Source organism: Leuresthes tenuis, unplaced genomic scaffold (genome assembly GCF_036924035.1).
Source record: "Leuresthes tenuis unplaced genomic scaffold, fLeuTen1.0.hap1 SCAF_5, whole genome shotgun sequence".
NCBI lineage: Eukaryota > Metazoa > Chordata > Actinopteri > Atheriniformes > Atherinopsidae > Leuresthes > Leuresthes tenuis.
The window spans coordinates 2,361,223-2,388,358 of record NW_027325359.1 but is presented as its reverse complement, the minus strand read 5'-3'; the positions used below and the strand labels follow the sequence as shown (position 1 = coordinate 2,388,358).

At 41.4% G+C, this 27,136-nt stretch overlaps 1 protein-coding gene across 1 annotated transcript in view; it reads left to right on the top strand.

Moving 5' to 3' along the window:
- The window catches only part of mical3a (microtubule associated monooxygenase, calponin and LIM domain containing 3a), a 56,674-nt gene extending 30,408 nt beyond the window's left edge, over positions 1–26,266 (top strand). The window contains exons 24-46 of the mRNA XM_072385411.1: positions 407–520; positions 880–1,066; positions 1,796–1,890; positions 2,054–2,147; positions 4,206–4,401; positions 4,487–4,758; positions 5,016–5,108; positions 5,736–5,897; positions 6,349–6,411; positions 7,473–7,547; positions 8,397–8,510; positions 8,598–8,677; positions 8,757–10,794; positions 10,874–10,968; positions 12,667–12,717; positions 13,449–13,556; positions 15,027–15,120; positions 15,927–15,977; positions 16,839–16,889; positions 19,831–19,896; positions 22,237–22,336; positions 24,116–24,189; positions 24,280–26,266. Of these exons, the coding sequence (XP_072241512.1) occupies positions 407–520; positions 880–1,066; positions 1,796–1,890; positions 2,054–2,147; positions 4,206–4,401; positions 4,487–4,758; positions 5,016–5,108; positions 5,736–5,897; positions 6,349–6,411; positions 7,473–7,547; positions 8,397–8,510; positions 8,598–8,677; positions 8,757–10,794; positions 10,874–10,968; positions 12,667–12,717; positions 13,449–13,556; positions 15,027–15,120; positions 15,927–15,977; positions 16,839–16,889; positions 19,831–19,896; positions 22,237–22,336; positions 24,116–24,189; positions 24,280–24,464 (4,458 nt within the window). The 3' untranslated portion in view covers positions 24,465–26,266. The remainder of the gene's footprint in view (positions 1–406; positions 521–879; positions 1,067–1,795; positions 1,891–2,053; positions 2,148–4,205; positions 4,402–4,486; positions 4,759–5,015; positions 5,109–5,735; positions 5,898–6,348; positions 6,412–7,472; positions 7,548–8,396; positions 8,511–8,597; positions 8,678–8,756; positions 10,795–10,873; positions 10,969–12,666; positions 12,718–13,448; positions 13,557–15,026; positions 15,121–15,926; positions 15,978–16,838; positions 16,890–19,830; positions 19,897–22,236; positions 22,337–24,115; positions 24,190–24,279) is intronic.
- Positions 26,267–27,136: the final 870 nt, after the last annotated feature.

Below are 27,136 nucleotides of genomic sequence, written 5' to 3'. Positions count from 1 at the left end.
TACAGAAGTCACACTTTCACTCTTTAGTCTTTAATCTAAATCCTGGGATACTTGATCTCCTTTCCTGATGTCCAAAACCCAATAATGTTCCACTCTGTGGAACTTATTCATGCATTTGTTTGACTGATTGCGGAAGTTGTTAGTTTTGCGGTTGTTTTTTTATGGGCTGTGTTTGGTCTGTAACTGGTTGGGTGGGGCTGCTTGCACATCTTTAATGTTTGATGACTGAAAGCATGGAAACGCTGCTTGGTCCCCATTAGACCCTTTAGTTTCTCTCAGTTCTGAATCACTTGCTGCTGTCTCTACACACCTCTTCCTTCTGTTCTTAATATCTTTCCTTCATCTTCAGTCATTTCTAATTTTTGTCCACCTCTTCTTTCTTTTTTTTTCTTAATGCTGTTGATAGCGTTATGTAAGGATGTACACAGGGGGAGTAAGCTCATTGGCTGAGCAGATAGCCAATCAGCTTCAGTCTCAGGAAGATTCCAAGCCCACCCATGAACCTGAAAAGAGGGATTTGGTAAGCACGCCATCTCTAGAGTAGCGGGTATGCGTCTGCACAAATCACAACGTGGCTTGCCACAAAGTGCTGTTTTGTGAAGTTGTTTGTGGTTAATGAAGTTACTGATCTATCACAGTTTAACTTTAGCTGCAGAGCGTGTGCTTGCTAATCGTTTACCTGCAATCTGGACTGTTTGGACCGATGAATAACCTTTTGACTTTCTGTACTTTATTATTAATTACTTAGAAATCTAGGTCTTGGTACACATAAGCGCTTGACTTGGACTAAATGTTCCCTCTATTATCCTTACTTCGCCCCTTCTTAGTGTTTGCATCACTTTCATCATGATACTGATTCAGCTCTGTCTCTTCCTGCAGGGCTCCCTCAGAAAAGAGTTCCCCGTCAACATTGGAGGTAGCGATGTCTGCTTCTTCTGTCGAAAGCGTGTGTATGTGATGGAGAGGCTGAGTGCAGAGGGGAAGTTCTTCCATCGCAGCTGCTTCAAGTGTGACTACTGTGGCACAACACTACGACTGTCCTCTTATGCCTTTGATGTAGAGGATGGTTAGTATTTCATACCTTTTCTTGATAGTTTCTTATTTATTACAGTATGCATAAAAGTTCCAAACTTTGACTATGGGCAAAGTAAACTAAACTTTAAACAATTGCAAACAAACAAACACAAAAAAAAGCATTTTTAAACCACTGTCAACAGATTTTTTGATTAGTGTAACGTTGGTGCCCTCTGCTGGCAACATGGAGCATTGCAGTTGACAGTAACTCCCCACTCCTCCCATGAATCTGACCCGAAGCGCTCAGAAGACAAATAGCTTGAAAGCAACACATACACCAAGCACATTCTTGTCAGACTTGTTTCTGTTCATTACAAACAAAGTTAGATGCTGGGACCACACAACATTTCAAAGTCGAGAGGTTTTCTGTTTGTGATATTCAGCTGCGAGCCATTTCAATTCATTGAACTGACCCCAGGGCTGAGGGCGGTCTTATGATTCAGTGTTTGTCCTCACTGGGAGGTGTCTATTGTGCTCAAGGACAGTCGACAGATTGTTCGGTGAGACAGAGTGACTGTTTCTCTGAGTTTGCCGTGGGACTAAAACCCACTGATGGTCTGAAATGCAACACAAAGGAGTTCTCTTGTCTTTTAAATGACACACACCCAGTTTTTCTCTGCAGTACAGATACTGCCTATGAACTCTTCAGAATTTGCAAAGCCCTTTATTTGTGCATTTTAATCTATTTGCTTATGTGCTGTGTACCTTTTTGGTCCTGCAGGGAAATTTTACTGCAAGCCTCACTACTGTTACCGTCTGTCTGGCTATGCTCAGAGGAAAAGACCTGCTCCCTCCCCCGCTCCAGTGTCAGCTAAGGTACCTGTTTTTGTTCATATGATGAACGCCTCCTCAAAATGAGTAGAAATGTACCATTTTTCTGTCTTCTTCTAAAGTTTGTGCTGGGCTCTGACTTGCTAAGAGCGCTCGTGCCTCCAAACACCAGCTGTGCTTGACTGTGTTTGTATTTCTGCATTTGCAGGAGAACCAAACGCCCCAAACTCCCACCACGATTGTAGATGCCCCTGGAAGGGCGATGGCAGAGGCAGCTCCTTCGGCCGAGCTCCAACCCTCAGGTATCCGATTTTCCTCAGTAGATGTGGTGGCGGTGCCCTACCGCCTGGCCATGGGTGTGGGAGTCCCTCTGCGTACCCTCCGCCGCACATTCTCCTGGACTTGCCACCAGGTGGCACACAACCCCCTAGATTCTCCCTTCCTGTGCACCTACTGCATCTACCTCTTCTGCTGTTTTACCATCAATGTCCTGCTCAACCTCCTCTAGCATGACTCTCTCGTCCCTCCTTTTTTGTTTCTTTACTCACTTTGTTTGACTCTTTGCCAACTAATACCAGTGGGAATGTGTAGATTTAGACTGTAGTGACTCACTGAACCTGACGTGTCTACGTAAATCTTGTGATTCTGTGTCTCAGTGATTCATTTATTTCTTAAAGATGCATCATCCATCTTTCGATTTGCCATTTTATGACTTGTGATTGGAGGAGGAAGTGAAGCCATGCTCTGGCATCATAACTGTAGAAGTGGATGGTGCATCTTAAATCTATTTTATTTTTTTCTTGGCTTGAGAATTAAAGAGAGCTCATCAGAATTCCTTCTGGTCAGCTCTTTAGGCAGCGATTTTAACCCTTTCATGACTCTTCTACAGCCATTTGTTTTGGTTGTTAGCATGTGGCTAGTTTAAATGATCAACCTTAAAGCAATGCAGTTCTTAGAGCTAAAGTTGGGTGCACACGTAGATATTTTGCCTGCCTGTTTTAATGAGAAGCCAAGCTTTATTCTTTTGTGATTGTAACCTTTAGTGGCCTGTGACTGCTCTATTTTAGCTCTACCTCTTCCTGTGTGCTGTGTTGTTTTAATGCCTGCTCTGTGATGTGTTTCTTTTTCTCTCTATAAGCTGTTTTGCACCTTTTCCTCTTACTGATGGCTACCATACTGTGATGAAGTTCCCGTATCGGTGCTTTTGTGAGCTTTACCTTTCCCCCTCCTATCAGAGCATCTTAAAACTTAAAGCTTTATGCCTGTGATTGGCTCTCTTGTGATTTTTGTTATACCTCTATCCCTCTGCATCTCCCCAGGCTTTCTCCCATGACAGATTACTGTTAAGAACCACCGGTGTTTGCTCTATGTACTGCAGCTTTTCTGCATTAATTACTCTGTATATTAGAGTTGGATAGAACCATAGGTAAGACTAGACAGAGCTTAAATGGGTGAGCTTAGTAGAAATTTAATAACATGAAACCACTTTACACTACATGGCAACAAGATTGAGATGTAGATTTAGATTCTAACGTATAGTTTCACCAGTTTCCACTGGATTTAATGTAATTAAAGATGCACTTTATTTGAAATCTTTTAAAAGTCAAATATTAACTTATTGCAAAAACTAGTGCAGATTACATTTGATAGACCGTGTGCTGCTTTAGTGCTTTGACTTAAAAGTCAGCCATAAAATTCTGAGGCTTTTTTTTTTTTAGCAGAGAAAGAGTATTTTAGTTAGTTTTTTTTAAAGCCACACTAAAAGAAAACAAATACATTACACCGTATCAAATATCACACGCCACACATTTCTATGGAGGTCACAGCCTGCAACTTTGTAGGTCAGTTTTCGTCTAATTGGACATCGAGTCAGCTGAAATGACTGATGGCAGATGCTGTTAGAAATCCACAAGTTCCACCTTATTAGTAAAAAGAATGTAGGTAACTATAGTAAGATGATCCAGTTTTAAGGTTTGCTTGTCAGGATGGGCTTAAGGCAAGGCACCAGCCTGGTGTATTTACTATAAGAGAACTATTTTAGTGTGTTAAACTTATGTGTGTTTTGTTTTATGATTTGCTGTAGGAATATAATTTAAACAATAAATTCAGTAGCAGAAATTGGTGTGTCTTTGTGAGTTTGTTCTTACTCTGGTATAATTGGACTAAGTGGGAATGCATATATTATTATTTGCACAGTTAGTTGTGGTTCTGATGCAACTAGATTCACACATGGACACGAAATGAAAGTGAAATTTTAAACTCTAAACTTTTTTTTCTTTCTCGGCTTGCTTACCTGCAACTTGCCGCCCACCCACGTGTCTTCATTTCACCCGGGGTCTCCGCGTTATGATTGAAAACAATACCAGAAGTCAACGGCGTGCAGGATCCCAGCATAGTGAAACGACTACGGAGAACTCCAGAGCGCATTGAGTTGGAGAACTACCGCCTGTCCCTGCAGAAGGAGGAGGAACTGGAGGAGGTACCGGAGGAGACGCTGGCAGAGCATAACCTCAGTAGTGTGCTGGACAAGGCCACAGATGCTGACCTGGGCTCCAGGTAATACAGACATATACATTACTACAGAACATGTACAGCTGGGCTGGGTTTTCCAGCTTTAAAATCTTTTTTTGTTTTCCAACAGTAGCTCAGAGTCAGACATGGAGGAGGAGGATGAGCCGGAGGATCAGGAGGAGGTGGAGGTGGAAGAGCAGCCTTTCAGCCCTTCAGACCTCGGCGGTGTTCCCTGGAAGGAGGCAGTAGAGCTCCACGCCAAACTGAGAGGCGACCAGGATGAGGAGGCAGAGGGCAAGGTTCTGGTTGACACAGTCAGGAGGGATGGAGATGAGGAGGAGGAGGAGGAAGAGGAGGATGAGGAGGAGGACGACGATGAAGATGATGAAGAATCTAGTGATGGTAAATTAGTTTTGTGTTGGTCTTGCAGTTAAATCCTGGTGGCTGTTACAGTTTTCCTTTCCCTTTTTGTACACTTTGTCCAAACTCAGTTTGCCCCACTGTTTGTCAGAATTTGTTTCATGCGTTGTCTTGCTGTCTCAGACTTTGTTCTTCTCATTCTCTGTTTCTGCCCCCCCCCCCTTCATTTATCCTATTGTGTCCATATACACTGCATGTGTATGTTTTTTTTCTGGGTGTTTGTCTCCCCCTGCTGGTAGAGGGGAATTACTGCCCCTGGGATAGAGAGATCCAGTCAGGCCTTTGGCTGGAAAAGTACCTTACAGACGAGGAGGATGTTGGTTCATTTAAAGGTAGCAACAGAACTGCCTGTGGATGCTTTTGCAGTGCCTTTGAGGGTGATATAATTCTGGCTGATTTCAGTTTCCTTTTGAAAGATTTCTCCAACAGGAGTGCGTTTTTTGCCTGTTTTGTTGTGTTTTTTTCTTGGTTGCCTTTGTGTTTCTAAGGCTTTGACATAAGCGTGTTTCTTTTTACTGTGAGCCACGTAACCCGCTGTTTCAAACCTCAGTTTGGTATATGGCTTTGAAATACTAATCTGATAAATCCCAAAGATTTGTGTTCCCCCCCGCAGGTGCTGTCGTTATGATTTGTTAATGAGTGTCAGAATTTTTTGATTTAACACATGGATATATATATTTTTTTGTCTTTAATCCTTGAAGCTAATTTTTATTGTTTGACTCTTTGCAGTGTATGAATGCATGCAGCCTCCTGTTACCACACCTCTGATGATTGATTTTATTGCTACTGTGTAACTGTTTCTCTGCTTTCTCTCTTTCATTTTTGCCTCTTCCTCTTTTCCCCTCCGCTCTTCCTACCTCTCCTAACTTTCTTGCACTTCTGCCTTCATCTCTTTCTTTTCTTTGTGGATTCACACAACTTCATGGCATCCCAAAACCACATACACGACACATATTTAGCCAGGAACTTACACATCCAACAAGTCCTGCAGCCTGTGGATCCCCACACCATTCCAGGTTTGCTGAGAACACGTCTGGATTCTGAGGGAGACAGGGATGGCCAGCTGGCCTCAGCCCTCCAACTCTCCCAGCCCTGCGAGCTCACGCAGCCCCCCTCCACAGGTAACCCTCCCAGAGGTGCTGCACACCAGGGAAGGCCTCACTGTGTTGAGGATCGGGGTGTCTTTCTTAACCAGTGTGACTGCTGCTGTTCTGTTTGTATGTCCACGACAGGAGGATCCATCTCCCCCAACTAACCCACCTGCTGTTTTTAATTATCTTTGATTTTGTACATTTGTGTAACGTTGCTTTTTTTTTTTTTCTTTTGGAATGTCTGATTTTGTGTTCAGCCTTTTAATTTGCCATTCAGAGTCGCTGTGGTTCCTCTGAGCTGGATGTAATGCTCTTCAACCACATCCCAGTGCACCATATAACCCCCTCATCAGTTCCTTTGATTTTTGTTCTGCTTTTTCTCTTGTGTTCTGCTGTGTTCTTTCCCATGTGTCTAATTGCTTTACTGTTATTTCCCTGCCATCTATCTGTTTTTGTTCTGTGTCCTCTGGTTTGAGAGTAGCTCCTGCCCACACATCCACCCGACATGAGGCAGTGAGAGTCTGGTTGGAGTCCTTGTCTGGAGGTAGCACAGACTTAATGGGATCCTGATATCCCACCTTAGACTCATACTATCTATGGGCTGACCTTTTCCTGGAGCATGCACAAACACATGCACAAAGCAGCCAACTCACAAGCATGCATGCCGTCCAGCTTTTCACTCTCAAGAGCTCTGCTCTTTAGGGAACAAATCAACATCTTTATTTCACCTTTCACAACCAAACTTGCTATTCCACCTTTTCACCTTCCAGTAATGTGTATTTTCTCTTCACTTCCTCTGCACATCAAACTGTGTTGTACCATATTCCTCAGAATGACATTTGCCCTGATGTGTGCTATATTTCACTTTATTTGTGAACTAACTCTTCAGTGGCACAAAGCTAATGCTTTTCAGGTGCTTTATTAGCGGTTTAAAAGCCTGGATGAATGAAATGAGGGCCCTTCACATATTTAAACACAGACCTTGAGTTCTGGCCTAGAGATCAGACCAACTATAATCAGTTGTTCTTTTAATGTGTGTTTTTGCACCCAGCCTGTTTTCTGAAGGGTTTTATTTCATTTGATTTCAAAAGTGCATGAATTATTATTAAATTATTTTCTATTTCCTCTTTTTACGAGTGTTTAAGGGACAAATGTTCTGCCCAAAAAAAAGTTTCTTGCTGGCTGTGATTTAACAGATGTCATTAACATTTGGTTGCGCTTTCGCTCGGTTCGATTATTATCCATTTGAAAATGGACAGCTGCATGTATCTTTTCACTAATTCTACTCCGTGCCCATCCCTTGTTCTTTATGCCGACAGACTTGTTGATTTATGTGCCAAACCTTTGCTTTCTTGCCACATCATTTTCCTTGTGCTGTTTGAAGTTAAAGGGATTTTTGGTTTTGAAGTCATTCTTTTACATTTTTTTTCTGCTCTCCGTTTTTCAAAATTGGTCCTGATAGCTTTTGAGCCGACAGTCTGAGAAAAAACAAAATCATTCATTCTTAGACAGTAAAGACATTGAAAAAGTTCTCTCTCGTTTGTTGACTGAAGATGAAAGTGACGGGCAGATTACTGACTTCTTTCTGTTTTTATCTCATGCCAGAACCCTGCGAAGATGAAGAACCGGAGGCTGAAGCAGACAGTCCAGATATGGAACCTGGTACAGAGTTGGATCAAGGTAAGCAGTCAAAATGATACAAATATGAATTCATCAATCTTTTTCTCATTTTTAATAACAGAGGTTTTGTTTGCATAGAATACAAACATGACCAAACAGAACCTGTCTCCATCCCCAGTTCTCACTGTCCTCTTTCACAAAGAGACCAAAGCAAATAGATATGCAACAAATAATGGCACAAAATAGCTGTTTTTCCTGCAAAAACTAGTGCAGAGCCCAGCTAATTTAGTTGAAGGAAGCCCAGTAATATGGAGCACAAGCGGTCCAATATAATCTAAACAGGGAGACTTTAGAGGAGGTGTCCAGTGTGGACCGCAGCACACATGAAATGCCACAACTTTCTGATTGTAGCAGCATTCTTTATTCAGAGGAGCAGAGTATTCTTCCCAGCTGCAAAGGTCAGTTGGTTACTCAGCCTATTGTGTTTGGAGGCACACAGTTTTAATGTTTTAATGTAGTCAATAGAGATCCCCAAATCTCTCTCCAAGGCTTTCTCAGCAGCTTTGGAGCAGAAATTAGTCTAATTTTAGTGCTCCATAAAAATACACTTGGGTTTTTTGTACACTTGCAAAAACAAGACTTTTGCATATGAAATGGAACTATTGCTTATTAATGTGGTCTGTGCACCCACCCGACACAGATGAGGTGTCTCTTTTTTCTCTCTATTCTTCTGCGTTCTTAAGACCCTTTTTATCAGAAAACTACAGCTGCCGTTTTGCAAGCACTTTGACGTTTAAATCAATACATTCCCCCCCGTATTTTTGTCAAAGTACTTGGATGAAAAGAAACCCTTTTCTCACCTGACATCATTCTCATCATGAGAACCCATGTTGGTGTGTTTAATTCCAGATGATATACCTTCAGATGCAGAGGCCGAGGCTCGTTTGCACGAATCTGAGCACAAAGGAGCGCCTCATGAGGATGACAAGGAGGAAGAAAGCCTGGGAATGGCCTCCAGTTTAGGTAGATATCGCAAAGCAGTCCTTAAAATGTATCTTTAAGAGATATTTCACATGAATAATACTCTGTTTTTGTTTTTTATGTGATCAGAACCGTCCAGCTTCAGCCCAGTGCAGAAGGAGGATATTGTTTTTTCTCCCCTCAAACCATCACCAGAGCCTGAAACAGAGGTGATATAATTCCACACGTATCCAGTTTATGATGTGTTTTGAATAAATCCTAAACTTCTCTGTTTTTTTTTTTTTACAGGCAACTTCAGTGAAGCCTCCAGACACCCGTTTTTTCATAGATCCGTTCCTAACGGAGGAACCGCAGCCTGAGAAGGCAACCGTGTCTCCAGCTGTCAGAAGCCCATCGAGCCCGTCACCTGCTCCAGTTCCATTTTCTTCCTCTGTCCCATCGCCCTCTGCTGCCACTTCCCCTGTCAAGCTCCCTGCCTCCACTGCTCCTGCTTCAAACACCACCTCATCTGTTCCCTCTCCAGTGAAGCCAGACAACGAGTCACCTGTCAGCTCACCTGTCAACTCACCAACTGGCTCTCCAATCCGTTCCCAGCCCACCCCCCTACCAGAGTCTCGCAAACCTAAATCTCCAGTTTACCCTCTCCGATCAATTTGCCCTCTCACTGGAAACCCCCTCTCCCCAATCTGTGCCCAGCCTCTGCCCTGTCATGAGCCCTCATCCCCTCTCTCCTCCGATTCCCCCGTCAGAACTCAGCCTGTCCCCGGAGTCACTTCCACCCCCATGGCCAAAACAGACAAGGCCACATCTGAGCCTTCAGTGTCTTCAGATTCTTCAACAGAGGAAACTCCATCAAAAAAGGCAGATCTCATTGAGGAGTTTTGGTTGAAGAGTGCTGAGATTAGGAAGAGCCTTGGCCTGTCTCCTTTGGAACGCAGCAGTAAAATCTATGAGAAGAGTGTTGTTACGGCAACGGCACAGGACCCCAGTCCCGCTAAGTCAAAGTCATCAGATGTGTCTGAGGAACAAAAGCCTGCCTTCACTGGCCGCGCTGTCATACGCAGGCTGAACATAACTCTGGAGGGTCAGGTCATAACTCCTGTGGCCCCTGCTGAGACCAAGAATGACGGCTTTGATAAGAGGGACGTGAGCAGCAGCTCGGGTTTGGGCTTGAATGGCAGCATGGTCACGAGCCAAACGGTGAACAGCGACAGCTATAACACATCTGACTCTACTATGCTCACCCCACCCTCCAGCCCACCGCCACCTGTGCCTGCTAATCAGTCTCCAGCTGTGCTCAGGCAGCAGAGACACCAGGTGTCCTGGAGTAACGGAACAGAAAAAGCTCCGTCTGAACATGCCAAAGAGCCAGAAAAAACTAAGAGTCCTGTTCCTGCACCCAGGACTCAACTGAGCCCCGTGTCTGCGCCCAAACCTGCACCCAGGAAAGTCTCCTCGCCTCAGGCAGCTCCTGAAACTCCTCCAGTTGTTGTGATGAGGGAAAAGAAGAAGCCTCGGCAGGAGGATGTTAGGAAATCATTCGTAGAGACAGTTGAGGAAATTCCGTTTGCTGATGATGTGGAGGAGACTTACGATGAGAGGACGCCAGAAACGAGCATGAACAAATATTACACTCCTCCCACCAGCAAGCCCTGCAAACCTCCCCTACATTTGGCACTAGCAATGGGAAATGGTAAGCCCAATATCCCAATCAGTACAGTTTCTAAGACCCAGAGGGCAACTCAATTCTCTCCAGAGGCCAAGGAGATCGCAGAAGAGAGAATAAGGGCCAGAGAAAAGTCTGTGAAGAGCCAGGCTCTAAAAGATGCCATGGCTAAGCAGCTAAACAAAATGAAAGAATCTGACATAGACAAGGCTGCCTCACCCAAAGTGGCCTGGAGTGTAAACCCAGATTCAGCTGGAAAAACGAAAAAGTCAGCTGGATCTCCAAAGACATCGGCTGTAAAATCTTTGGAGTCAAAGAGGGTGGAGACTGTGCCTGAGCGCTTCTTCAGCAGCAACAAGAGCGTGGACAGCTCAGTGGCTTCCTCCGACGGCTCCTCAGCAAGTAAAAGCAAGAAGCGAAGCTCCCTCTTCTCACCTCGCAAGAATAAGAAGGAGAAGAAAGCCAAGAATGACAGCAGCAGGAACTCGGGCACAGAAGAGACGCCACCCAAACACAAGTCGTTGTGGAAGGCTGTCTTTTCAGGGTACAAGAAGGACAAGAAGAAGAAAGATAACAAGTCCTGTCCGAGCACACCGTCGTCCAGCTCCACCACTCAGGACTCTGGGAAGAAGAAAATGTCACCTCTTGAGAAATCTTCAGGTAAAAGCGTCACTGAAAAGCCTGTTATATATTTTTAAAAGTTTGAAGAGAAAAATAACAACCTGTTTATTTGCAACAGACTTGAAATCGCAGAGAAACTTGAGCTTTTCGGAGGAATCCGACCTGTCCTGTGATGATGTCCTGGAGAGGTCATCCCAGAAGTCAAAGGCAGATGTGAGTACCAGAAGACACATTAAAACGTGTCTCACCTTTATCATTGGACAGTTAAATATGCACAGCCTTACAAGGACTCCCTGAGTTGATTGAGCGGATTTTTTAAATGTTTTAGTTTGCGAAACATTTGCTCATTTGAGACCAGCTCCTCAAAGCCTGAGCAGCCAGTGAGCATGAAGGACTGGTTTAGATGAGAACAGCTCAACTCAACTCACCTTTTATAGAATCTGAACCTTTTGAACATCTGTGCTGTTTGATCTTGGTGTTGTTGATGGATTTGGAACCTGCATCACTTACCTTCACATTTGTTGGATACTTTGAGCAAAATCAGGCAAACATACCCGCTGCTCCCCGGTGACTCTTATGAAGGTGGTGAGTTCATTTAGATGTAAAGCACAACCTGTTTTGCCTCCTTTTATAAACTCTTTTCTTTATATAATTTCTTCAACTCCCAGCGGCATATGGACATCTTTGACCTAGTGTCAGGCATGCAGAAGGAAACGATAAAGGAGGAGAAACTGGAAAAGGAGAGAAGGAGGGAGTTAAAGCAAAAAAAGAGGGTGAAAGAGAGACGAAAAGAAAGGGAGCAGGAAAAGGAGGTTGACCGAGAAAAGGAGAAAAACAATGAGGAGGTATTGTGCAGCAAGGAATTGAATAATTTTGAATTTTAAATAAATATCTGCGAGGAGCATAACAAACATTATACCAATAGTCATTTCATATAGCTTGCCCCTGGCTTTTGAGACCGTAGATCAATTTTCATCTCTTCTTCATAAAGCATTAGAAGAAGAAATGTTTACATTTTTTTCTCCTCGGGAGATCTGAAAACATATCACGCAACTTAGTCAGTGTGAAAACCTCCAAGCTGTGTGGCAACGTAGTTTGTCATTTCAGATGCACGTTGTAATGTTATCTGTTAGAGAAATTATTAACAAGTGAATTCTTCAAAGAGCCGGATTCATTCCAGATGCTGGACACATCGATGGTATCAGGACTGTGCTGACATTCAGCACACAAAACCACACATTTTCTAATGCAAGCTCTTCTCTTTGAATCCATTTGCATTCATTAAGCTCTAAAATTCAGAATTATTCTCCCTGCTGCTGCTCAGTCTGTGTGTCTTTGTGTTCCTGGTGGTTTAGATAGACACAGTTGAGTTCAGGACTAGAGGCATGAATTTGTTAGCCGCTCTAAAACTCAAACATGCTCCCATTTAGTTTTCTTCATTGTGACGACGATTGTGTGTGTGATGAACAAATCGATGTTCTCGTTCTTTGTGAATATTGATCTGAATTCTGACTCCATTCAGCCACAGTAACAAGAGGTGAAAGCTGCGTCATGCCTCTGAGACCCTGTAAATTTAATGAGCTCATAGGAATCCTATTGTCTTGTCTGTTGAGATCTTTTTGTGGTTGTAGTTCTGTAATTCTGTCAGTGTGAGTTTAGGGAACGCAGACAGAGATCGTAGATGTAGTGCTGTACTTGTTTTAGTTTAGATTAACATAGATAAATATCGCAGAAGCCTGTCAGATATTTTTCTGTTAGATATTAACATTGCCTGTTTTAATTCCTACCAGCTAAATTTTGACTTATTTTGCTTCTGTTGTTTTTAATTTGACTCAATCATTAACCCATTTAATCATATCATCTGTGTGATGTGTTTTTTTTCCTTCCTTTTTATGTTTTGTCTCCCCCAAGTCTGTTTATGTCCCTCACGCACTGGCGTTCAAGAGATCGTACGCCACAAAGGTAGTATCATATATGTTCCCATTGATAACCCCCCCTCTCCAACCCACCTCGCCTTCCTGCACATGTCATAACACCTTTGGTACGCTTGGCCAGAAACTAATAAGCGGCCCCTGTGGATGCATGTGACGGTCAGACCGCACAGCTGGCTCACTCACTGCTGGATATCTGCTCTGTTAAAACGTGACTTTTCTGAACGTGCTTACTTCTCTGGTTACTATGAAACCTCTGCCTCTCTTGATACCATGGGCTGCTTCTCTCTGACTGGTATTAAATTAATCTGTCACTGTGGCACATATTTACTCCGGTGTCACCACTGGAATAGCTTGTTTTTTTCTTCAGTGCTGTTTGTCTTGCTCTTGATTCGTGCCAACTTTTCGTGTCCTCAAATGCTATCTTACCAGAGGAATATCTTTCTTTATTCTATTGTCAACTATGGGATATTTCATGATAGGAACAAAGACTTCAACAGAGTTGCAGTGAGGATGATACACAATATGTGGCATATTTTAAGTTTGTCACCATAACTTGAATTTCAGTTTAAAGGCTCCTTAAAACCCCTATAGATGTATGGTAAAGGATTAAACATTTCTATTGATAATACTAGCTGATTGTCCAGTTTCCCTTCCTCTCCTGTTGAGATTTTTTTCAGGGTCAGGACCTCTTGTAGCCAGCATCCCTTACTAGGTGCTTATGGATGAGGCTTCTGTGACACGTTTTTGTTGTTTTGCCAGAAAACCTACACAGAGGAGGAGCTGAATGCCAAGCTGACACGCAGAGTCCAGAAAGCTGCCCGACGACAAGCCAAGCAAGAAGAACTCAAGAGGCTGCATCGAGCCCAGGTAGAACACTGACAGCATCAGTTGATTTGGAAAATAAGATTTACTCTATTCTTTGTGTCATTTTGTGTAAAGTGTTGTCACCGCCACTGCTACTGAGTTGCTTTACATCATACGGTCGCTCTAATGTGACTCAAACCTCTTGGATAGAGGCCAAATGCATCCCTCAGTTAGGAAATTGATGTGATTGATGGTGTAGCTGTGCAGTTAGGCTCCCGGGCTACTTACTCAGCACTAAGCTGTCTCTTTACCTGCAGCTGTGAAGCTGGCCTGAATTTTTCCTCCTGTTTATAGGATCAAAAAACCACTTCTTTTTCAGCTTCCATTTCTGTGTTGCACAGATAAACTTCATGCTCCAAAAAAACCCACCAAACAAACAGAAAAGCTTTTCTAAAGTGCTGATGCTGTCCATTTACAGTTAGCTCACTTCAATGCTGTAACTTTCATCAGTTTACACCAATAATTCTGTTAATTAATATCACTATATGTCTGTTAATGTAATTGAGTTCCTTTAATAAACCAGTAAAAGACATGAGGATCTACTCATTTCTTCAGTAGTTTAAAAGTAGGTAGAAGTTTTAGTGGTGACACTAAAAACACTTTGGCTGCCTTACAGCCCATTCATAAAGAGCAGTTTGTGTTAAACATGTTGAATGTTGGGACATTCGTAGGTTGTTTTGTTTAAATGCCTGAGGATTATGTTTTTATGGATAAACTGGCAAACTAGCCTCTAAATTATTGTCTAAATCCATTTCTACTCAATATGACAAAAGCATGCTGCAACTTTAAGAAAGCATTTTCACCAGGGTACAAAATGTTTATACAGCAACTCTAATAAAACCCACGGCCTGTGATTCACATATTGCTGGTTGTTTTTGTAAGTTTTATAATTGGTTTACTCTAACAAATGAGATAATTAAAGGTTTGGATTCTGCAGGGGATAGAATTTTAGCAAAACACAAATTTTTTAATTAGCTTTCACTTCGCTAGTTTTTAAAATGTTCAAGAGTCTGAGCACAGATAGAGCATCAGGGCAGCAATTCCTGTCAGGCAGGCCCATTTTCTCTCTCTTTTCCTGCCCCCATCTGTCCCATTTGACATCAGATGTGATTGTTTTTACCAATGTTTCAACTAAACTGAACCATAGCTAACCAGACAGCAGAGATGGTGTAGAAACCAGGAGAGCTTTCCTTACAAGATGGACCCGGCATGGATCCCACTGTGATTAAAATTCTTTGTCGGAAATGAGAATGTGAAATTGGCCATGGGGAGAAAACTATGAAATGCCCTATATAAGAGGGTTATACTCATCAATATAAGGTATAAATATCAGCACTTCTGCTGCTGAAGGAATATGTTTAATCTTGAGAGTAAATAAACTGCTGCATCACTGGAGTTTAGGGCAAATTAGCTGTTAGTGGAAGTAATTGTTTTTCCTCAGTGCACCAATGTTGTGACTGCTCTTCTGTTCAGATAATCCAGAGACAGTTGGAGCAGGTGGAGGAGAAGCAGAGGCAGTTGGAAGAGAGAGGTGTAGCTGTGGAGAAAGCACTGAGAGGAGAAGCAGGTAACAAGTTATCACTCATACATTCATTTGGTTTTTGTCAAATCAATGCGGCCCTCCCAAGTGGCTCAGAGAATCTGTAATGCCACTGCAAATTAGATATAACATCCACATTAAGCAAGCTATCGGGTGTAGTAAGTGTTATAACTCGCTCATTATAAACATTAAAAAGTGATTTGTTCTTGTGACGCTTAAATCATGTCAGTGCCTCCTCGCTGAATCCACATTTTAATTTTAAATGTACTAAAGCTTTTCTAGAGCTACAAAGGGAATAGCAATAAAATCTATTATGTAATGCGGGAACCTTGTCCCTTTTGTGGTGATTCATACTGTGCTGAAATCACCATCTGCATTTAAAGTTTCTTCAGTTGTACCAAACTATATTTAGGCAGCAGAATTGTTTGCATGAAAGCACAACTGTGCCTCCAAGGTAATGAGCCTGAATTGTTTTTGACAAGGGACTATCACAGAGAATATACTTCACTAAATGAGAGCAGTTCTTTATTCAGAGTACTTTTAAAAGCACTGGACCATGAATAATACCCTGTAGTGATAACCAATTAATGTGGGCTTGTCTAAAAATGAGGACGTCTTTACAATGTTTACAGGTAATTCCGGTCTAATTTAACTTATATTAATGGAGTGAAATAAACTCTCACCATGCAAATGCATGCACATAGATGCCTTTAACTTTTATTTGAATTTGTCCATTTTCCCACCAGCCAGTCCGATTTTCACCATCCACTGTTTACACAGTATAATCAAATGTTTGAGAATGTTTTAACGTTTGCTACTTTACTCTCTTAAAGGATTGTATAAAGGTACTTATACATTACCCAAACAGCACAAAAGAAGATCAGGTATTAGATTTACCGCAGTTCTTTGTAATACTGTCATGTAGGCTCCATCTGTGGTGACACACTGCAACAGTTCTCCATTTCTAAACATGTCGATCTTTGTTTGTTCGTCACATGACCCCCATCGTCAGTTCGGAGCTGCATGCGATCAGGAGAATGTGTGTCCCAGCATAGATTTGTGTTTGCTCATTCTGGATGTGTTGTCTTTTGCTGCCTCTCAATGAGAGTTTCTGTACTCGATTTAAAAAATAAAAATAATAATCAGATCATCCTATAACGTGAAAATACAATTAGAATGTAAGAAATTGAATTTAAATTGATTTGCAGGCTGATAGAATCTCATCAGAAGATATTTCTGCAACTTTCTGATGTGGTTAAGTGACTTATAGCAGATTTTTTTTAAAAAATGCAGAGCTGTTTCCAACTCATGTGGCAAGTAAGTAAAAGGTCTGAACACACTTGGATGGTGTGGTACAGACATGGAAAGTTTAAATTAACGTTTAACTTTGCCAAATACATAAACAGTAGCACAAAAAGAACAATTTCCTTGACATCTGCTCTGAAAAACAGAACTAAGTCTGTCCCAGTAAGCAGCAATACAGCAAATCTATGTAACGGTCTTATTGTTTTGGAAAATGCAATGCAATGTACTGCTGTAGTGCACAAACTGACTGCATTACAATACACACTGTGGCGAGTACTGACAGAGTGTCTTTGTTCTCAGTGTTGCTACAGTGTGTCTTTATGTTTGAAAGACCATGCATGACGTGCCGTTGTTGGAGAATTTAGTGTGTGTGCGTTTGTGTGCCCAGTTTGGGGCCGTGTTAAATAACTCCTATCTCTAATATATCCCTGTCATTGTAGACTATTGGGGAGATTCTAATTACAGTGAAATCCTGGACTTGCATCTGGGCGGTATGTATTTCAAATCTGTCGCTTTGAAACTAATCTAATTGCTAACCCAATCTGTCCTTCCTCCCACTTGTTTTACTACTTGAGCTTTGTACCCTCATATCTTCCTTTATTGGTTGGCTGGCTTGCCTGCTGACAGGCTGGCTTTTAGCCCCTGCAATATTTTGTGCTCCTTCACTTCCCTTCTCCTTTCCTCTCCCATCTCCCTTACTGGTTTTGTAGTGGAGACACTCTTTACATCAAACAGGGATCAGACACTTGGCCTTACACTGTCCACTTAAGATCATCTTTGATCTCCATAAACCTATGAATGATAAATGAGTGATTTAATGAGTAACTTGTTCTTGTCACTTCTTATTGGGCAGACTACACAATAAAAGCTGCCGCAAGGACATCAGTAAGAGTGAAATCTAATCATTCTTGTGTTCAAAGAGACACTGTGATATAATTGAGGACTTATCACACAGCTACCACAAAACAAAAATAGCTCCAAAATTTCATGCTACTTGCATAACATTAGATTTAGCTTTCTTTGCATATTCTTATATTATTCACAGTCTTTGCTTGGAAAAAAAAGATTGTGACAAAAAGCAGCAAGAAAAACATGGCAAAAGCTCTTTGTGTTTTGGTTTACTTACCATGAAGAGAACTAAACCAGTCGGATTTATGCTGTATGTAGACATGTATGCAGGTTATTCATCTGTACCGCAGAGTTACAGTACGCAAATACTTTTTAACTCACACCAGTGAGACAGTTGAACTGGATAAAATTGTGTAATGGCAAGAAAAACAGGAAACCAGCCTACAAAAGGGTATTTCTGAATACGAATTAACTACCTGTTTGGAAAAAATCCAACATTTCTGACTCGTCTCCCTTCATGTCATACTATAGATTTGCACATTTAAGCAGACTCATATTGATCTTGTACTAACAGAAAATCCAGGGCTTTCCTACTCACACAAACACCCACACACACACAGCATAGGTATCATATAACTTTCCCTGGACTGACTCATACTAAACTGCTAGCCTGGCTCTTAGCTTCCCTTCAGAGCTCTGTGCTGCTGTAGTTCTGCACTGTAGTCCCAACAATTGCTTTCTCATACCTGCTCAGTTGCATAACTCCCGGAGTGCGTATGTGTGTGTATATGTGTGTTGTACATCCCAAAGGGAAATGCTATAACCCTTAAACTGTGGTGTGTAAAAGGGAACGGGCTCTATCGTGTCTGGGTGCGATGTTATGTGGTGTCTGTCGTTATCTTGTAGAGGAATGCATCTTTTTCTTCTCATGTCTGCTGTGAATTCAGCTGGGTTTTGTTTGAAGGCGTTGTTTGTCTCAGTGTCAGAGGAATTGCTTTGCAAGAGCGAGGAAAAGGTTGCATTTCCTCGTGTTTGGGAAGGGTCTGTGCTTGTTTGTGGTTGTTGTCCTGCAGGTTGTTGTCACTCATCAAACTGGAGAATTTGTAGTTTTGATATAAAGATAAAGGCTGGGTATGAAGGTTCTCTGTACTAACCAGCTCCAGGGGCATGATGTTTTCTAAGCTCAAATCCAACCTGTTTTTCTATTTCTGAGCCGATTCATCTTGTGCACTGTATGTAAATGCAAAACAGTTTAGATCCGGTAGGAAGGATCCCAATGAAGAGCTTTTGGTATGTCAAGGAGGTGGATTCTAGCCTTTTTGTTTGGGATGATGAATAGCTGGAGCACTCAAACTGAGGCTGCTAGTTTGCTTCATTGGAGCGGTTATATTTGAGCCCTGCAGAAAAAACAAGAGGTTATTTTCTCCATTAGACTTTGCATCTTTAATGCAATTTGCCATGCACCTTGAATACCCCAGGTTAATTATTCCTGTACAATTTAGGGTTTGTTGAACATTAAGAGCATGCTGTGCATTTCATAACCATATGTACATGTGTGGAAGTCATCTAAAAAAATATTAGGGCTTCGGTTTCTCCAAAATAGATGTTCTAAACTGCAGATTTTCCCCTTTTCTCTGTGATAGTCCCTCGTCGTAATTAATGAGCACTTCACCCTCCCAAGAGTCTTCACCCTCCAACCTGAGAACATTGTGTCACTCTCCTATTTATGTCGAGCACAAACCCTTTAATGTGTGTTACTTTGGAATATCTGTAATCACCATACTCCTCCTGAAGCTCTTTTCTCATTTCTTAAGTTAGCTGTGCTTCACATACTTTTCATTCTTTATTTCGGGGTTTATTAAGAGAGTCTTTGCTATTTATAATCTTTCGTTTCTTTAGAAAATCTTCTCAGTGGATGCAAATTACTAAAAAAAGAAAAATATAACTAATTTGCACTTCAAAAGTAGTGAAACTTCAAAAGTCACAACACTGGCGACAAATTAAGTTGGTGGTGTAAACACGTTCACGTGGTGTTTGCACAGCGAGGCTCTTTAAAGACAAAGCAGCTATCTGCATGTGAGTGAGTGAGTGAGATGGATGTCCAGATAATCAGTAATGGCTTTAGTAATGGGATTAAATAACTTTGATAAAAATTGGCCCTATGTGGAGGTTATTCCCATTTCATTACTGACTTAGGAAGCTGTTACCAGGTGTAAGAGACTATCTGCAGATGGAAGATGAAACAGGAGGATTACTTTCCGCTCTGTGCTCTGGGTTTGTTGTTCTCACTTGTTTCCCTTCCTGTTTTTACCCCTTTTTCATTTCTTACACCACACAGCTGAAGTCTCCCTGCTCCTCTCTTTAGGGGATTGGTCTTCTCCCTATCACAGTCCTTTTGTCCTCTGTTGACTTTTTTTCCTTGATATTTTTTCTTCCTTACCACACCCTTCTTCCTCTTCCTTCCCTCTCTTTGTGCCTATGTGATGTCTCCCCTCTTTCTCCTGCATTATTTCCTCCTATTCTTCTCTGTCCGCCACCTGCGTCACTCCTTCATTATTTCCCTGTTTCCCTGTCTTGTGGAAGTTGAGCCCTTTGTGGAGATGCCACGCCGAAGACCGCTCTCCTTCTGTCCCTGCTGTTCCCCTGAAGGTAACATAACCTCGCCGCATCTGCTGACAGTTGTGGCAGGTTACCATGGTAATCGTAGGGATCTCCGGAACCGAGCTACCTCCTTTTGCCTGTTACCCGCCTCCCTAACTCTGTCCTTACTATATTTGTGATATTAGGCTCAGTAGATTTTCCCCCAAACTCAACGTAATATTTTAGCATTTCTGCTACTCATGGGAGAAAATCCTTGGCTAAATTGGATTTAGTTAGGGTTATGCAACCCGAAACTTCACAAAATGATATATTTTTGTCATGGATTTCCTCTTCAATATTACTATATTTCCTTTACCGTATATAATTGATTGGCACTTTAAGTGCTAAGCTACTTAGCAAGCCATGCTAAAGTTTGAAGCTTATGTTACGTATGTATTATGTCTTATATGATCATTCTTTTCCACTTTGGTGGGAGTATTTATAGACTAAGAATACACCACCCTGTAAACCATTTACGCTCTAATATACAGTTGTCATTTTGACAAGAAACCCAAAGCTTGACAAGTCGTTTATGCTGGGATAGAATTGCTGTGCTCCAATCTGCCTTTTCCTGCTAGGGAGCAAAATGTACAACACATGGAGCATAATTGCAGCCTAGAGGCACAAACTAAAAATGTATGTTTAAAATAAAGGTTGGAAATAAATATCCTCTCTACATAGCTGCATTCTTACAAAGGGGAAACTACTCGGCCATGTCTTTAATCATGAGCATGTGTTTGGTTTGGCTAAAATCTGTAATAAAACAGAGTTGCCTTATTTTTTTTTATTTTTTAGGAGTTGTATTTGGAAAATGTTCTCCTTACTCCTTGAGGAAATATTCAAAGTGTCATGTAATCCTGATGGATTATGAAAACTGAGTACAACTGAGACTTTGCTAGTTTAGGGGAATCTTTGAGAAACTTGCATGGTGTGATGATTTGTTATAGATGTTCGAGTCTTACCCAAAAGAAGTCCCAAAATGAATGGATCATCTGGTTTGTTTTTGTATCTAATGCCTGTCAGTTTAAGCTGTTGCCTGCTTTTCCAATCCAAGAGAAGAAACACACCTTTGTGTGTAATTCTGTCTATTCTGTTCCCTTATTGCTGTTTTTTGCCCCTGATTTACTTTTTCTGTTCGGAGCCTTGGGCTGAGGGTTGGTGGTGGAACAGGCTGAAGTACTGTGTTATAAGCCAAAGTAAAATGCACATTGCAGAAAAGGCTTGAAATATCAGCCTTGCTTTTGTAATTGTTCCTCTTTGTTGCTTTGCTCTTCACTGTGAGCAGCTCCTCTTCAGCTTTATCTGTCTTTGTCCTTTCTCTGTCAATTAGCAAAAGCCATCCCTGGAGACCGCATCCATGCAATTTATGTGTGTACAATTTTTTTCCTTTTCATTTTGCAAGAGCCTCCTCTACCCCAGCTAAGTATGTCACGCTGCATCAAGGTTTGCCCTCTGGTGTTTCATTGAAACCGCTTGGCTCCACCTGCTGCAGTCAGATAAATGAAAGGGTTCATGGTGTCTGTGTTGGAGTGCATCACGCCAACATCAGACCTTTCTAAGCATGACGCATAGACTGGGCTTCTCTGCAGGGCAGTGAGGAACTGCAGGAGAAGTATGGAGCTGTTCTGACTGCAACGCATGATGTTAGCAGACCAGGTTTTTCCCAGAGGCAGACTTAATAGAGGAGTGTGAACTTCGCTATTGGTCTCTGTGATAAGTCATTCCACGAGCATTTGAACTTGTAATGGAATATGTACAGAGAGCAGCATAATTCATACCTTTTTTCCTGTCCTCAAACCACTCAGCATTAATGGGATCTAAAAGGATTTTATTTCTGCTGCTGGGTCAGCATGTGAGCAGGGAATGAAATTCCACAGGTTCTTGGATTTATTTCTCTGTAATATCTGTGTGTTGGTTATATTTTTAATGTATTATTTGAAATCCAAACTAACAAAATGATAGGAGAACGTAGTTGCTCCCAAAGAGTAGCTGCGTCTGACACAGGCGAAGCTGGGTAACACAAACTCTTGACTTTGCAACAACAGGTATCGTCTGTGTGTGTGTGTGTGTGTGTGTGTGTGTGTTTGTTGGTTATGTGAGTCTGTATTTGTGCACTCGTTAAAGCTGAAACCCGTAGCTCCACACCCCCTCCTGCGTGCCATCATTCAGTATGGCACGAGCGACCACCTTGGTGTAGAGTCCATTCTTCCACCCCACCATCCCTCAGCAAGGACATCCTGGCTTGGCTGTCATTGTGCCTGTGTTGGTTCTTGTCTGTGTGACATCACTGTCACATCTGGCAGCCGTATGGGTTCTCATTCGCAATCTGGGCTTCCTCCTTTCCTCCAGGTATGGGCAAGAAGGATGATCCCAAACTAATGCAAGAGTGGTTCAAGCTGGTGCAGGAGAAGAACGCCCTGGTCCGCTATGAGTCAGAACTCATGATATTGTAAGTACATGACTTGACCTCAGGTGGGATATAGTAGCTCATCGGTTGACTGACTGACCGGCGCTGCTTTTCATCCCGAAAAGGGATAGATTGATCGTGTGGCCATGGTTGTCACGGCAACTTCTTTACAAACCATTCAGACCCTGATTTTATAACTTCTGAAAATATACTAAAATAAATCAAAAGTGGTAAACAGTATGTTGACAGTTACACTAAACTTTTTCATGATTCTTAAAGAGAACATTTTATGGCTGAGGTTTTTTTGCATGCACTTTTACTCGTCAAGACTTATCTGACCCTCACTGTCCTCCCACTATACCAACCATATTATTGTCTGCCAATGTTTTTTTTTGATGGAAAGAATATGAAACTGGGTGTTGAGTTGGGTTTTCAGGAAATGAAATAAAATGTAAATGTACTTTATTTCTACAGCCCTTTACAACAATCCATTTCGGTACCAAAGTGCTTTACAGCAGATAATAAATAAAGAAAAGAATAAGTACAAAACAATAAAATAACAGTAAACGCAATAAAATACAGCAAAATTGAATAAGATAATATAAAAGTGTCACCATACTACTGGGTATTAAAAGCCATCTGAAATAAGTATGTTTTTAGCCTAGATTTAAAGAGGCCCAGGTCAGAAATAAGACGCATCTCAGGGGGGAGCTTATTAAATGATGCATAAAGCAAATTTAGGGCTTATAAAAAACATTTTTGGCTGGTAAATTTTCTTAACATACGCATCATTGGCAGATAAGTCAAGAAGTTTATTCAGTTGGTTGTTCTCTAACCAACCATGGCGCTCAGCGTGCGGTCTGCTCTTTAATGCCATCGCTCTCAATTTGACTCTTTTGTCTAACAAGTGATGTGCGGCCAGAGCGCTGACGGCTGACGCATCTGTGGAAATCTGAAAGCTTTTTGCTTTTGCTTTCTTTCTGTCTTTGCCATCCAGACTTTTCTAAATCCAATAAAAACTTGATATTCCAGTAAATGAATTGGACTAGCTGTCTGGACAAGGTCTGAGACACACTGCAGTGTTTCCTCCAGTGGGCTTGAAATCTTGGTCAAGTAAAAAGTCTGTGGTCTGGCCTGTGAAAGTGTAAATGCATTCAGAAGTGATGCAAGACGTGTGGGATTTTACTTTTCATGCCTGATGAAACACAGGTGTTGCATCAGCGTCTTCAAGAAACATGAACAGTCATTATATTGATCAAGAAAAGGGAAAAGACAATGACTTATGAATACTAATGAAGCTTAACCTCTCAAATAGCTTTTTTTTTATGTTTCTAATTTCTTCAGATGCTGAGAAGTAAAATATTTTACAGGTTGAAGTTTTCCAGAAAACCTTCAGGTTATAAAAGGGTTTTTTTTTTCTTCAAAACAAAGCCTGAGGCTATAATGCGTTATGGGCCTCATCCTGGACGTCTTGGGCCATGATTGTCTGTAATAGTAGTAAAGATATTTCACTGTCGACAAAATCTATTGTCCTCCCTTGAGCCCCTGCATTAGGTATGACCTGATAGACTGTTAGGATGATGAAATAGTACAGATTTATTCTTTTCTAATGATGTAATTATTGCCGTTTGAAATTGATTGTCCTTGTGAGGTCATAATCACTTTTCAGTTTGGTATGAATTATCCCATGTTATTTTATTCATCAGTTCCTAAAATAGTAATCAGGTTTTTTTTCAATTTTGCATCAATAAATTACGTAAAGTATTGATGAAAGCTTTAGTTGAGCAATGGAACAAACTTCTTTTCCTCTCCGTGTCAAAGTGCCAGAGAGCTGGAGCTGGAGGATCGCCAGAGCCGACTGCAGCAGGAGCTCAGGGAGCGAATGGCCGTGGAAGGTGAAAACAGGAATGCTAATGAGCTGAAAGTGCTGTTTAATTCTAAATGTCTCTTCCCTCTTTAATTCTGTTTTTCTTTGTTTTTCTCAGACCATCTGAAAACAGAGAAGGAGCTTGCTCAGGAGAAGCAGATCCTTAATGAGATGTTGGAGGTGGTGGAACAGCGCGATGCCCTGGTCGCCCTCCTGGAGGAGCAGAGACTTCGAGAGAAGGAGGAGGACAAGGACCTGGAGGGTGTCATGCTCTCCAAAGGATTCAACCTCAACTGGGCCTAATACGCGTCTCATAATTGCTCCTCAAGTTGCGGGAAAAGGCTTTGAGTTGTTGAAAGCAACCTCAGCCTTGCAGTTTTCTTTGATACGACTCGTCTTCTGAACACCGACTCGGGCTGTTGGTCTGAAACTGTCACACCTACAGCAGTGAATGTGTAAAAATGACTACAACACACATGCACCCACACAGACACATACAGTACTACGGCTGCCTCTGACATCGAAGCAGTCTGCAGCGTTTACATATCCTCTGCCTAACGGCATTCTGAGTTAATCAATTTGGAGTTTTGCTTGCTCTCCTTCTGAGTGGGAGGAGAAGAGAGCACATATTCACAATTTTATCATCCTGGCCTTGAAGTGGATTCTTTCAAGCGAGAAGGCGGGCCTTTGGGAGAATGTATAAAGACTTCACTCTCAATTATGTAAAAGGGAATAATGCAGTTTAGTCCTGCTGATGTCAAGGAATTGTAAAAAAAAAAAAAAAAGTGTTTTTGTGTATAGTTGTGTTGAATGAGTCACATTTTAAGCGGTCCTCTCTTTTCAACAAAGACTGCTGCAGAAGTCTTTTGAAATGTTGGCGCCATGTTACCGGACTTTTCAGTCTGACTGTAAGACCAACACCTTCTTCTGAAGCTGCCTTTCTTTCCTCTGATAAACTGACTTAAGCATCCCAGTGAACAACAACAGTTCCAAGAAAAGCTTTTTTGGGTTTTTATTCTCTTCCTCTCCCCACTCAGTGCTGAGTGAGTCAACATGAAGAATCCATTAATTATGGCCATGTTTCTTTTTCATGCATTTTTGTTTGCTATTGCAGACTTAACAGGTTATATTTTTCTTATCTTTTTTTTTTTTTTAAATTGCGTCCTCAGGAGAGCGCCCAGAATCTCATTGTCTTGCACTTGAGTGTAACTCTCATGCACTCCCAAGCCAATCGCATGTCGGGCATGATGGCTGCAGACACATCGAAGACTCAAAGAACTTTACATTTCTTCAGGCATTTCATGTGACCTGATAATGATGGGCCTCTCCGTGAGATGCCATTCACTATATATCACACTCATGGTTAAAGTTTACAAATGCTTGTTCAACGTAATGGTTCCTGCTGTGAGAGACGGGAACGAGCAGCAGTCAGATCTCATTATATCATCATTGTAGTTCACATCACTCACTTTGTGCCACAAGACTTTCTCTGGTGTGATATCTAAGTGTACATCACAATGTACACACTACACAACATTTGCACAGTATATAGCAGTGTTAATATTTTATCATTGAACAAGATGCCTTTTTCATTTTCACTCTCCACAATTAAGTTATATTTAATACATTTTAGTTGTTTATGAGGCCGTCATCAGTGAGTCCCACTTGGAGATTTTTACGTTTTGTATAGCATGTCCCTAAACGCATCATTAAAAATGGGGTGCTAAAGAAATGCAAACTATTTTACGGGCAATTTGCATCAAACATTAGGCGATATCTGGTGGGCAGACACATCTAATAGCCTTTTTGGCAACTGTTAAAAAAAAAAAAAAAAAAGCCACTGTTTAACAGCACAGAGGCTGTGGAAAAAAAGTTACAGAATTTTAAAGCTTGATGTCTTAGATGGTGTGTGATAAGTTTGAAATGATTGTATTGATATTTATTAACCTGTGTGCAAATTGTATTATATGTAAAGAAAATGAATCCTAATTTTTAAACCGTTCTGTTGACACATGACTCGTAATGTAAATGCTTCATGTAGCTAAGATACATAGGGGGTGTTGGATGTATGCTGAAAACGGCAATAAAGCAATGCAGTTCTTTTATATGTTTGTTCAGTGAACTCTGTTTTGTTGTGTGGGTTGTGTTTATGAGCTTAGGGTTGAGAGCTGACACTGACTTGTTTCTCACTTCTTTATTTCTCCAGCCAGTAAAAGGTCTATTATGCTACTCTGCACTGTTTTACCAGCTCTGACCTGATGATTATTTCTGTTTACTTCTGCTGTGGACATGCAGTACTTAACTTTAAAATGCATATATGGGTAGAATATGGAATGCAGTCACACTACATGGAAATGGAAAAGTAGTCGCATACATACGACTAAACTCCATAAGATCTTTGATAACACAACAAAAACGATAGATTTTAATGAATTATTTTACCAAATGTTTGCAGACACTGTGATGGAGACAGTACTACATAAAAAAGACCATCGGATTAGTGTTTCAGGAATCCCAAAGGACTAGATAAAGAAAGAATGGCTTATATTTGATGCAGAGAAAATACTGTTAAACATACAAATAAAAGTTTAAAAAAGACATATTGTGAAATATTTCCTGTAATGCAGTCAGTGAACTTTATTGAACCCTCCCTGCCTGGAAACTGTCCACATGTGCTCTATTAAAGATTCAAGCCCTAGCCAAGATCACGTTTATCCTATTCAGTCGTGTATTCTGTTATGATATAAAATATACATTTTATCTAATCCAGAGCCCAAGAAGACCATCAGTTTCTGTGGATAGACAGATGAGGTGTGCTGGTCTTTCCCAGCCTGACAGCTTTCTGTGTCGAGTTTGGATGTTTTCTCTGAACCTGTGTTAGCTGTAGGTGTATCTGCTTCCTCCAACACCTCAAAAGCATGAATGTTGGGTTAATTGATGATTCTCAGTTGACTGTGAGGTGCATGGTTATTTGT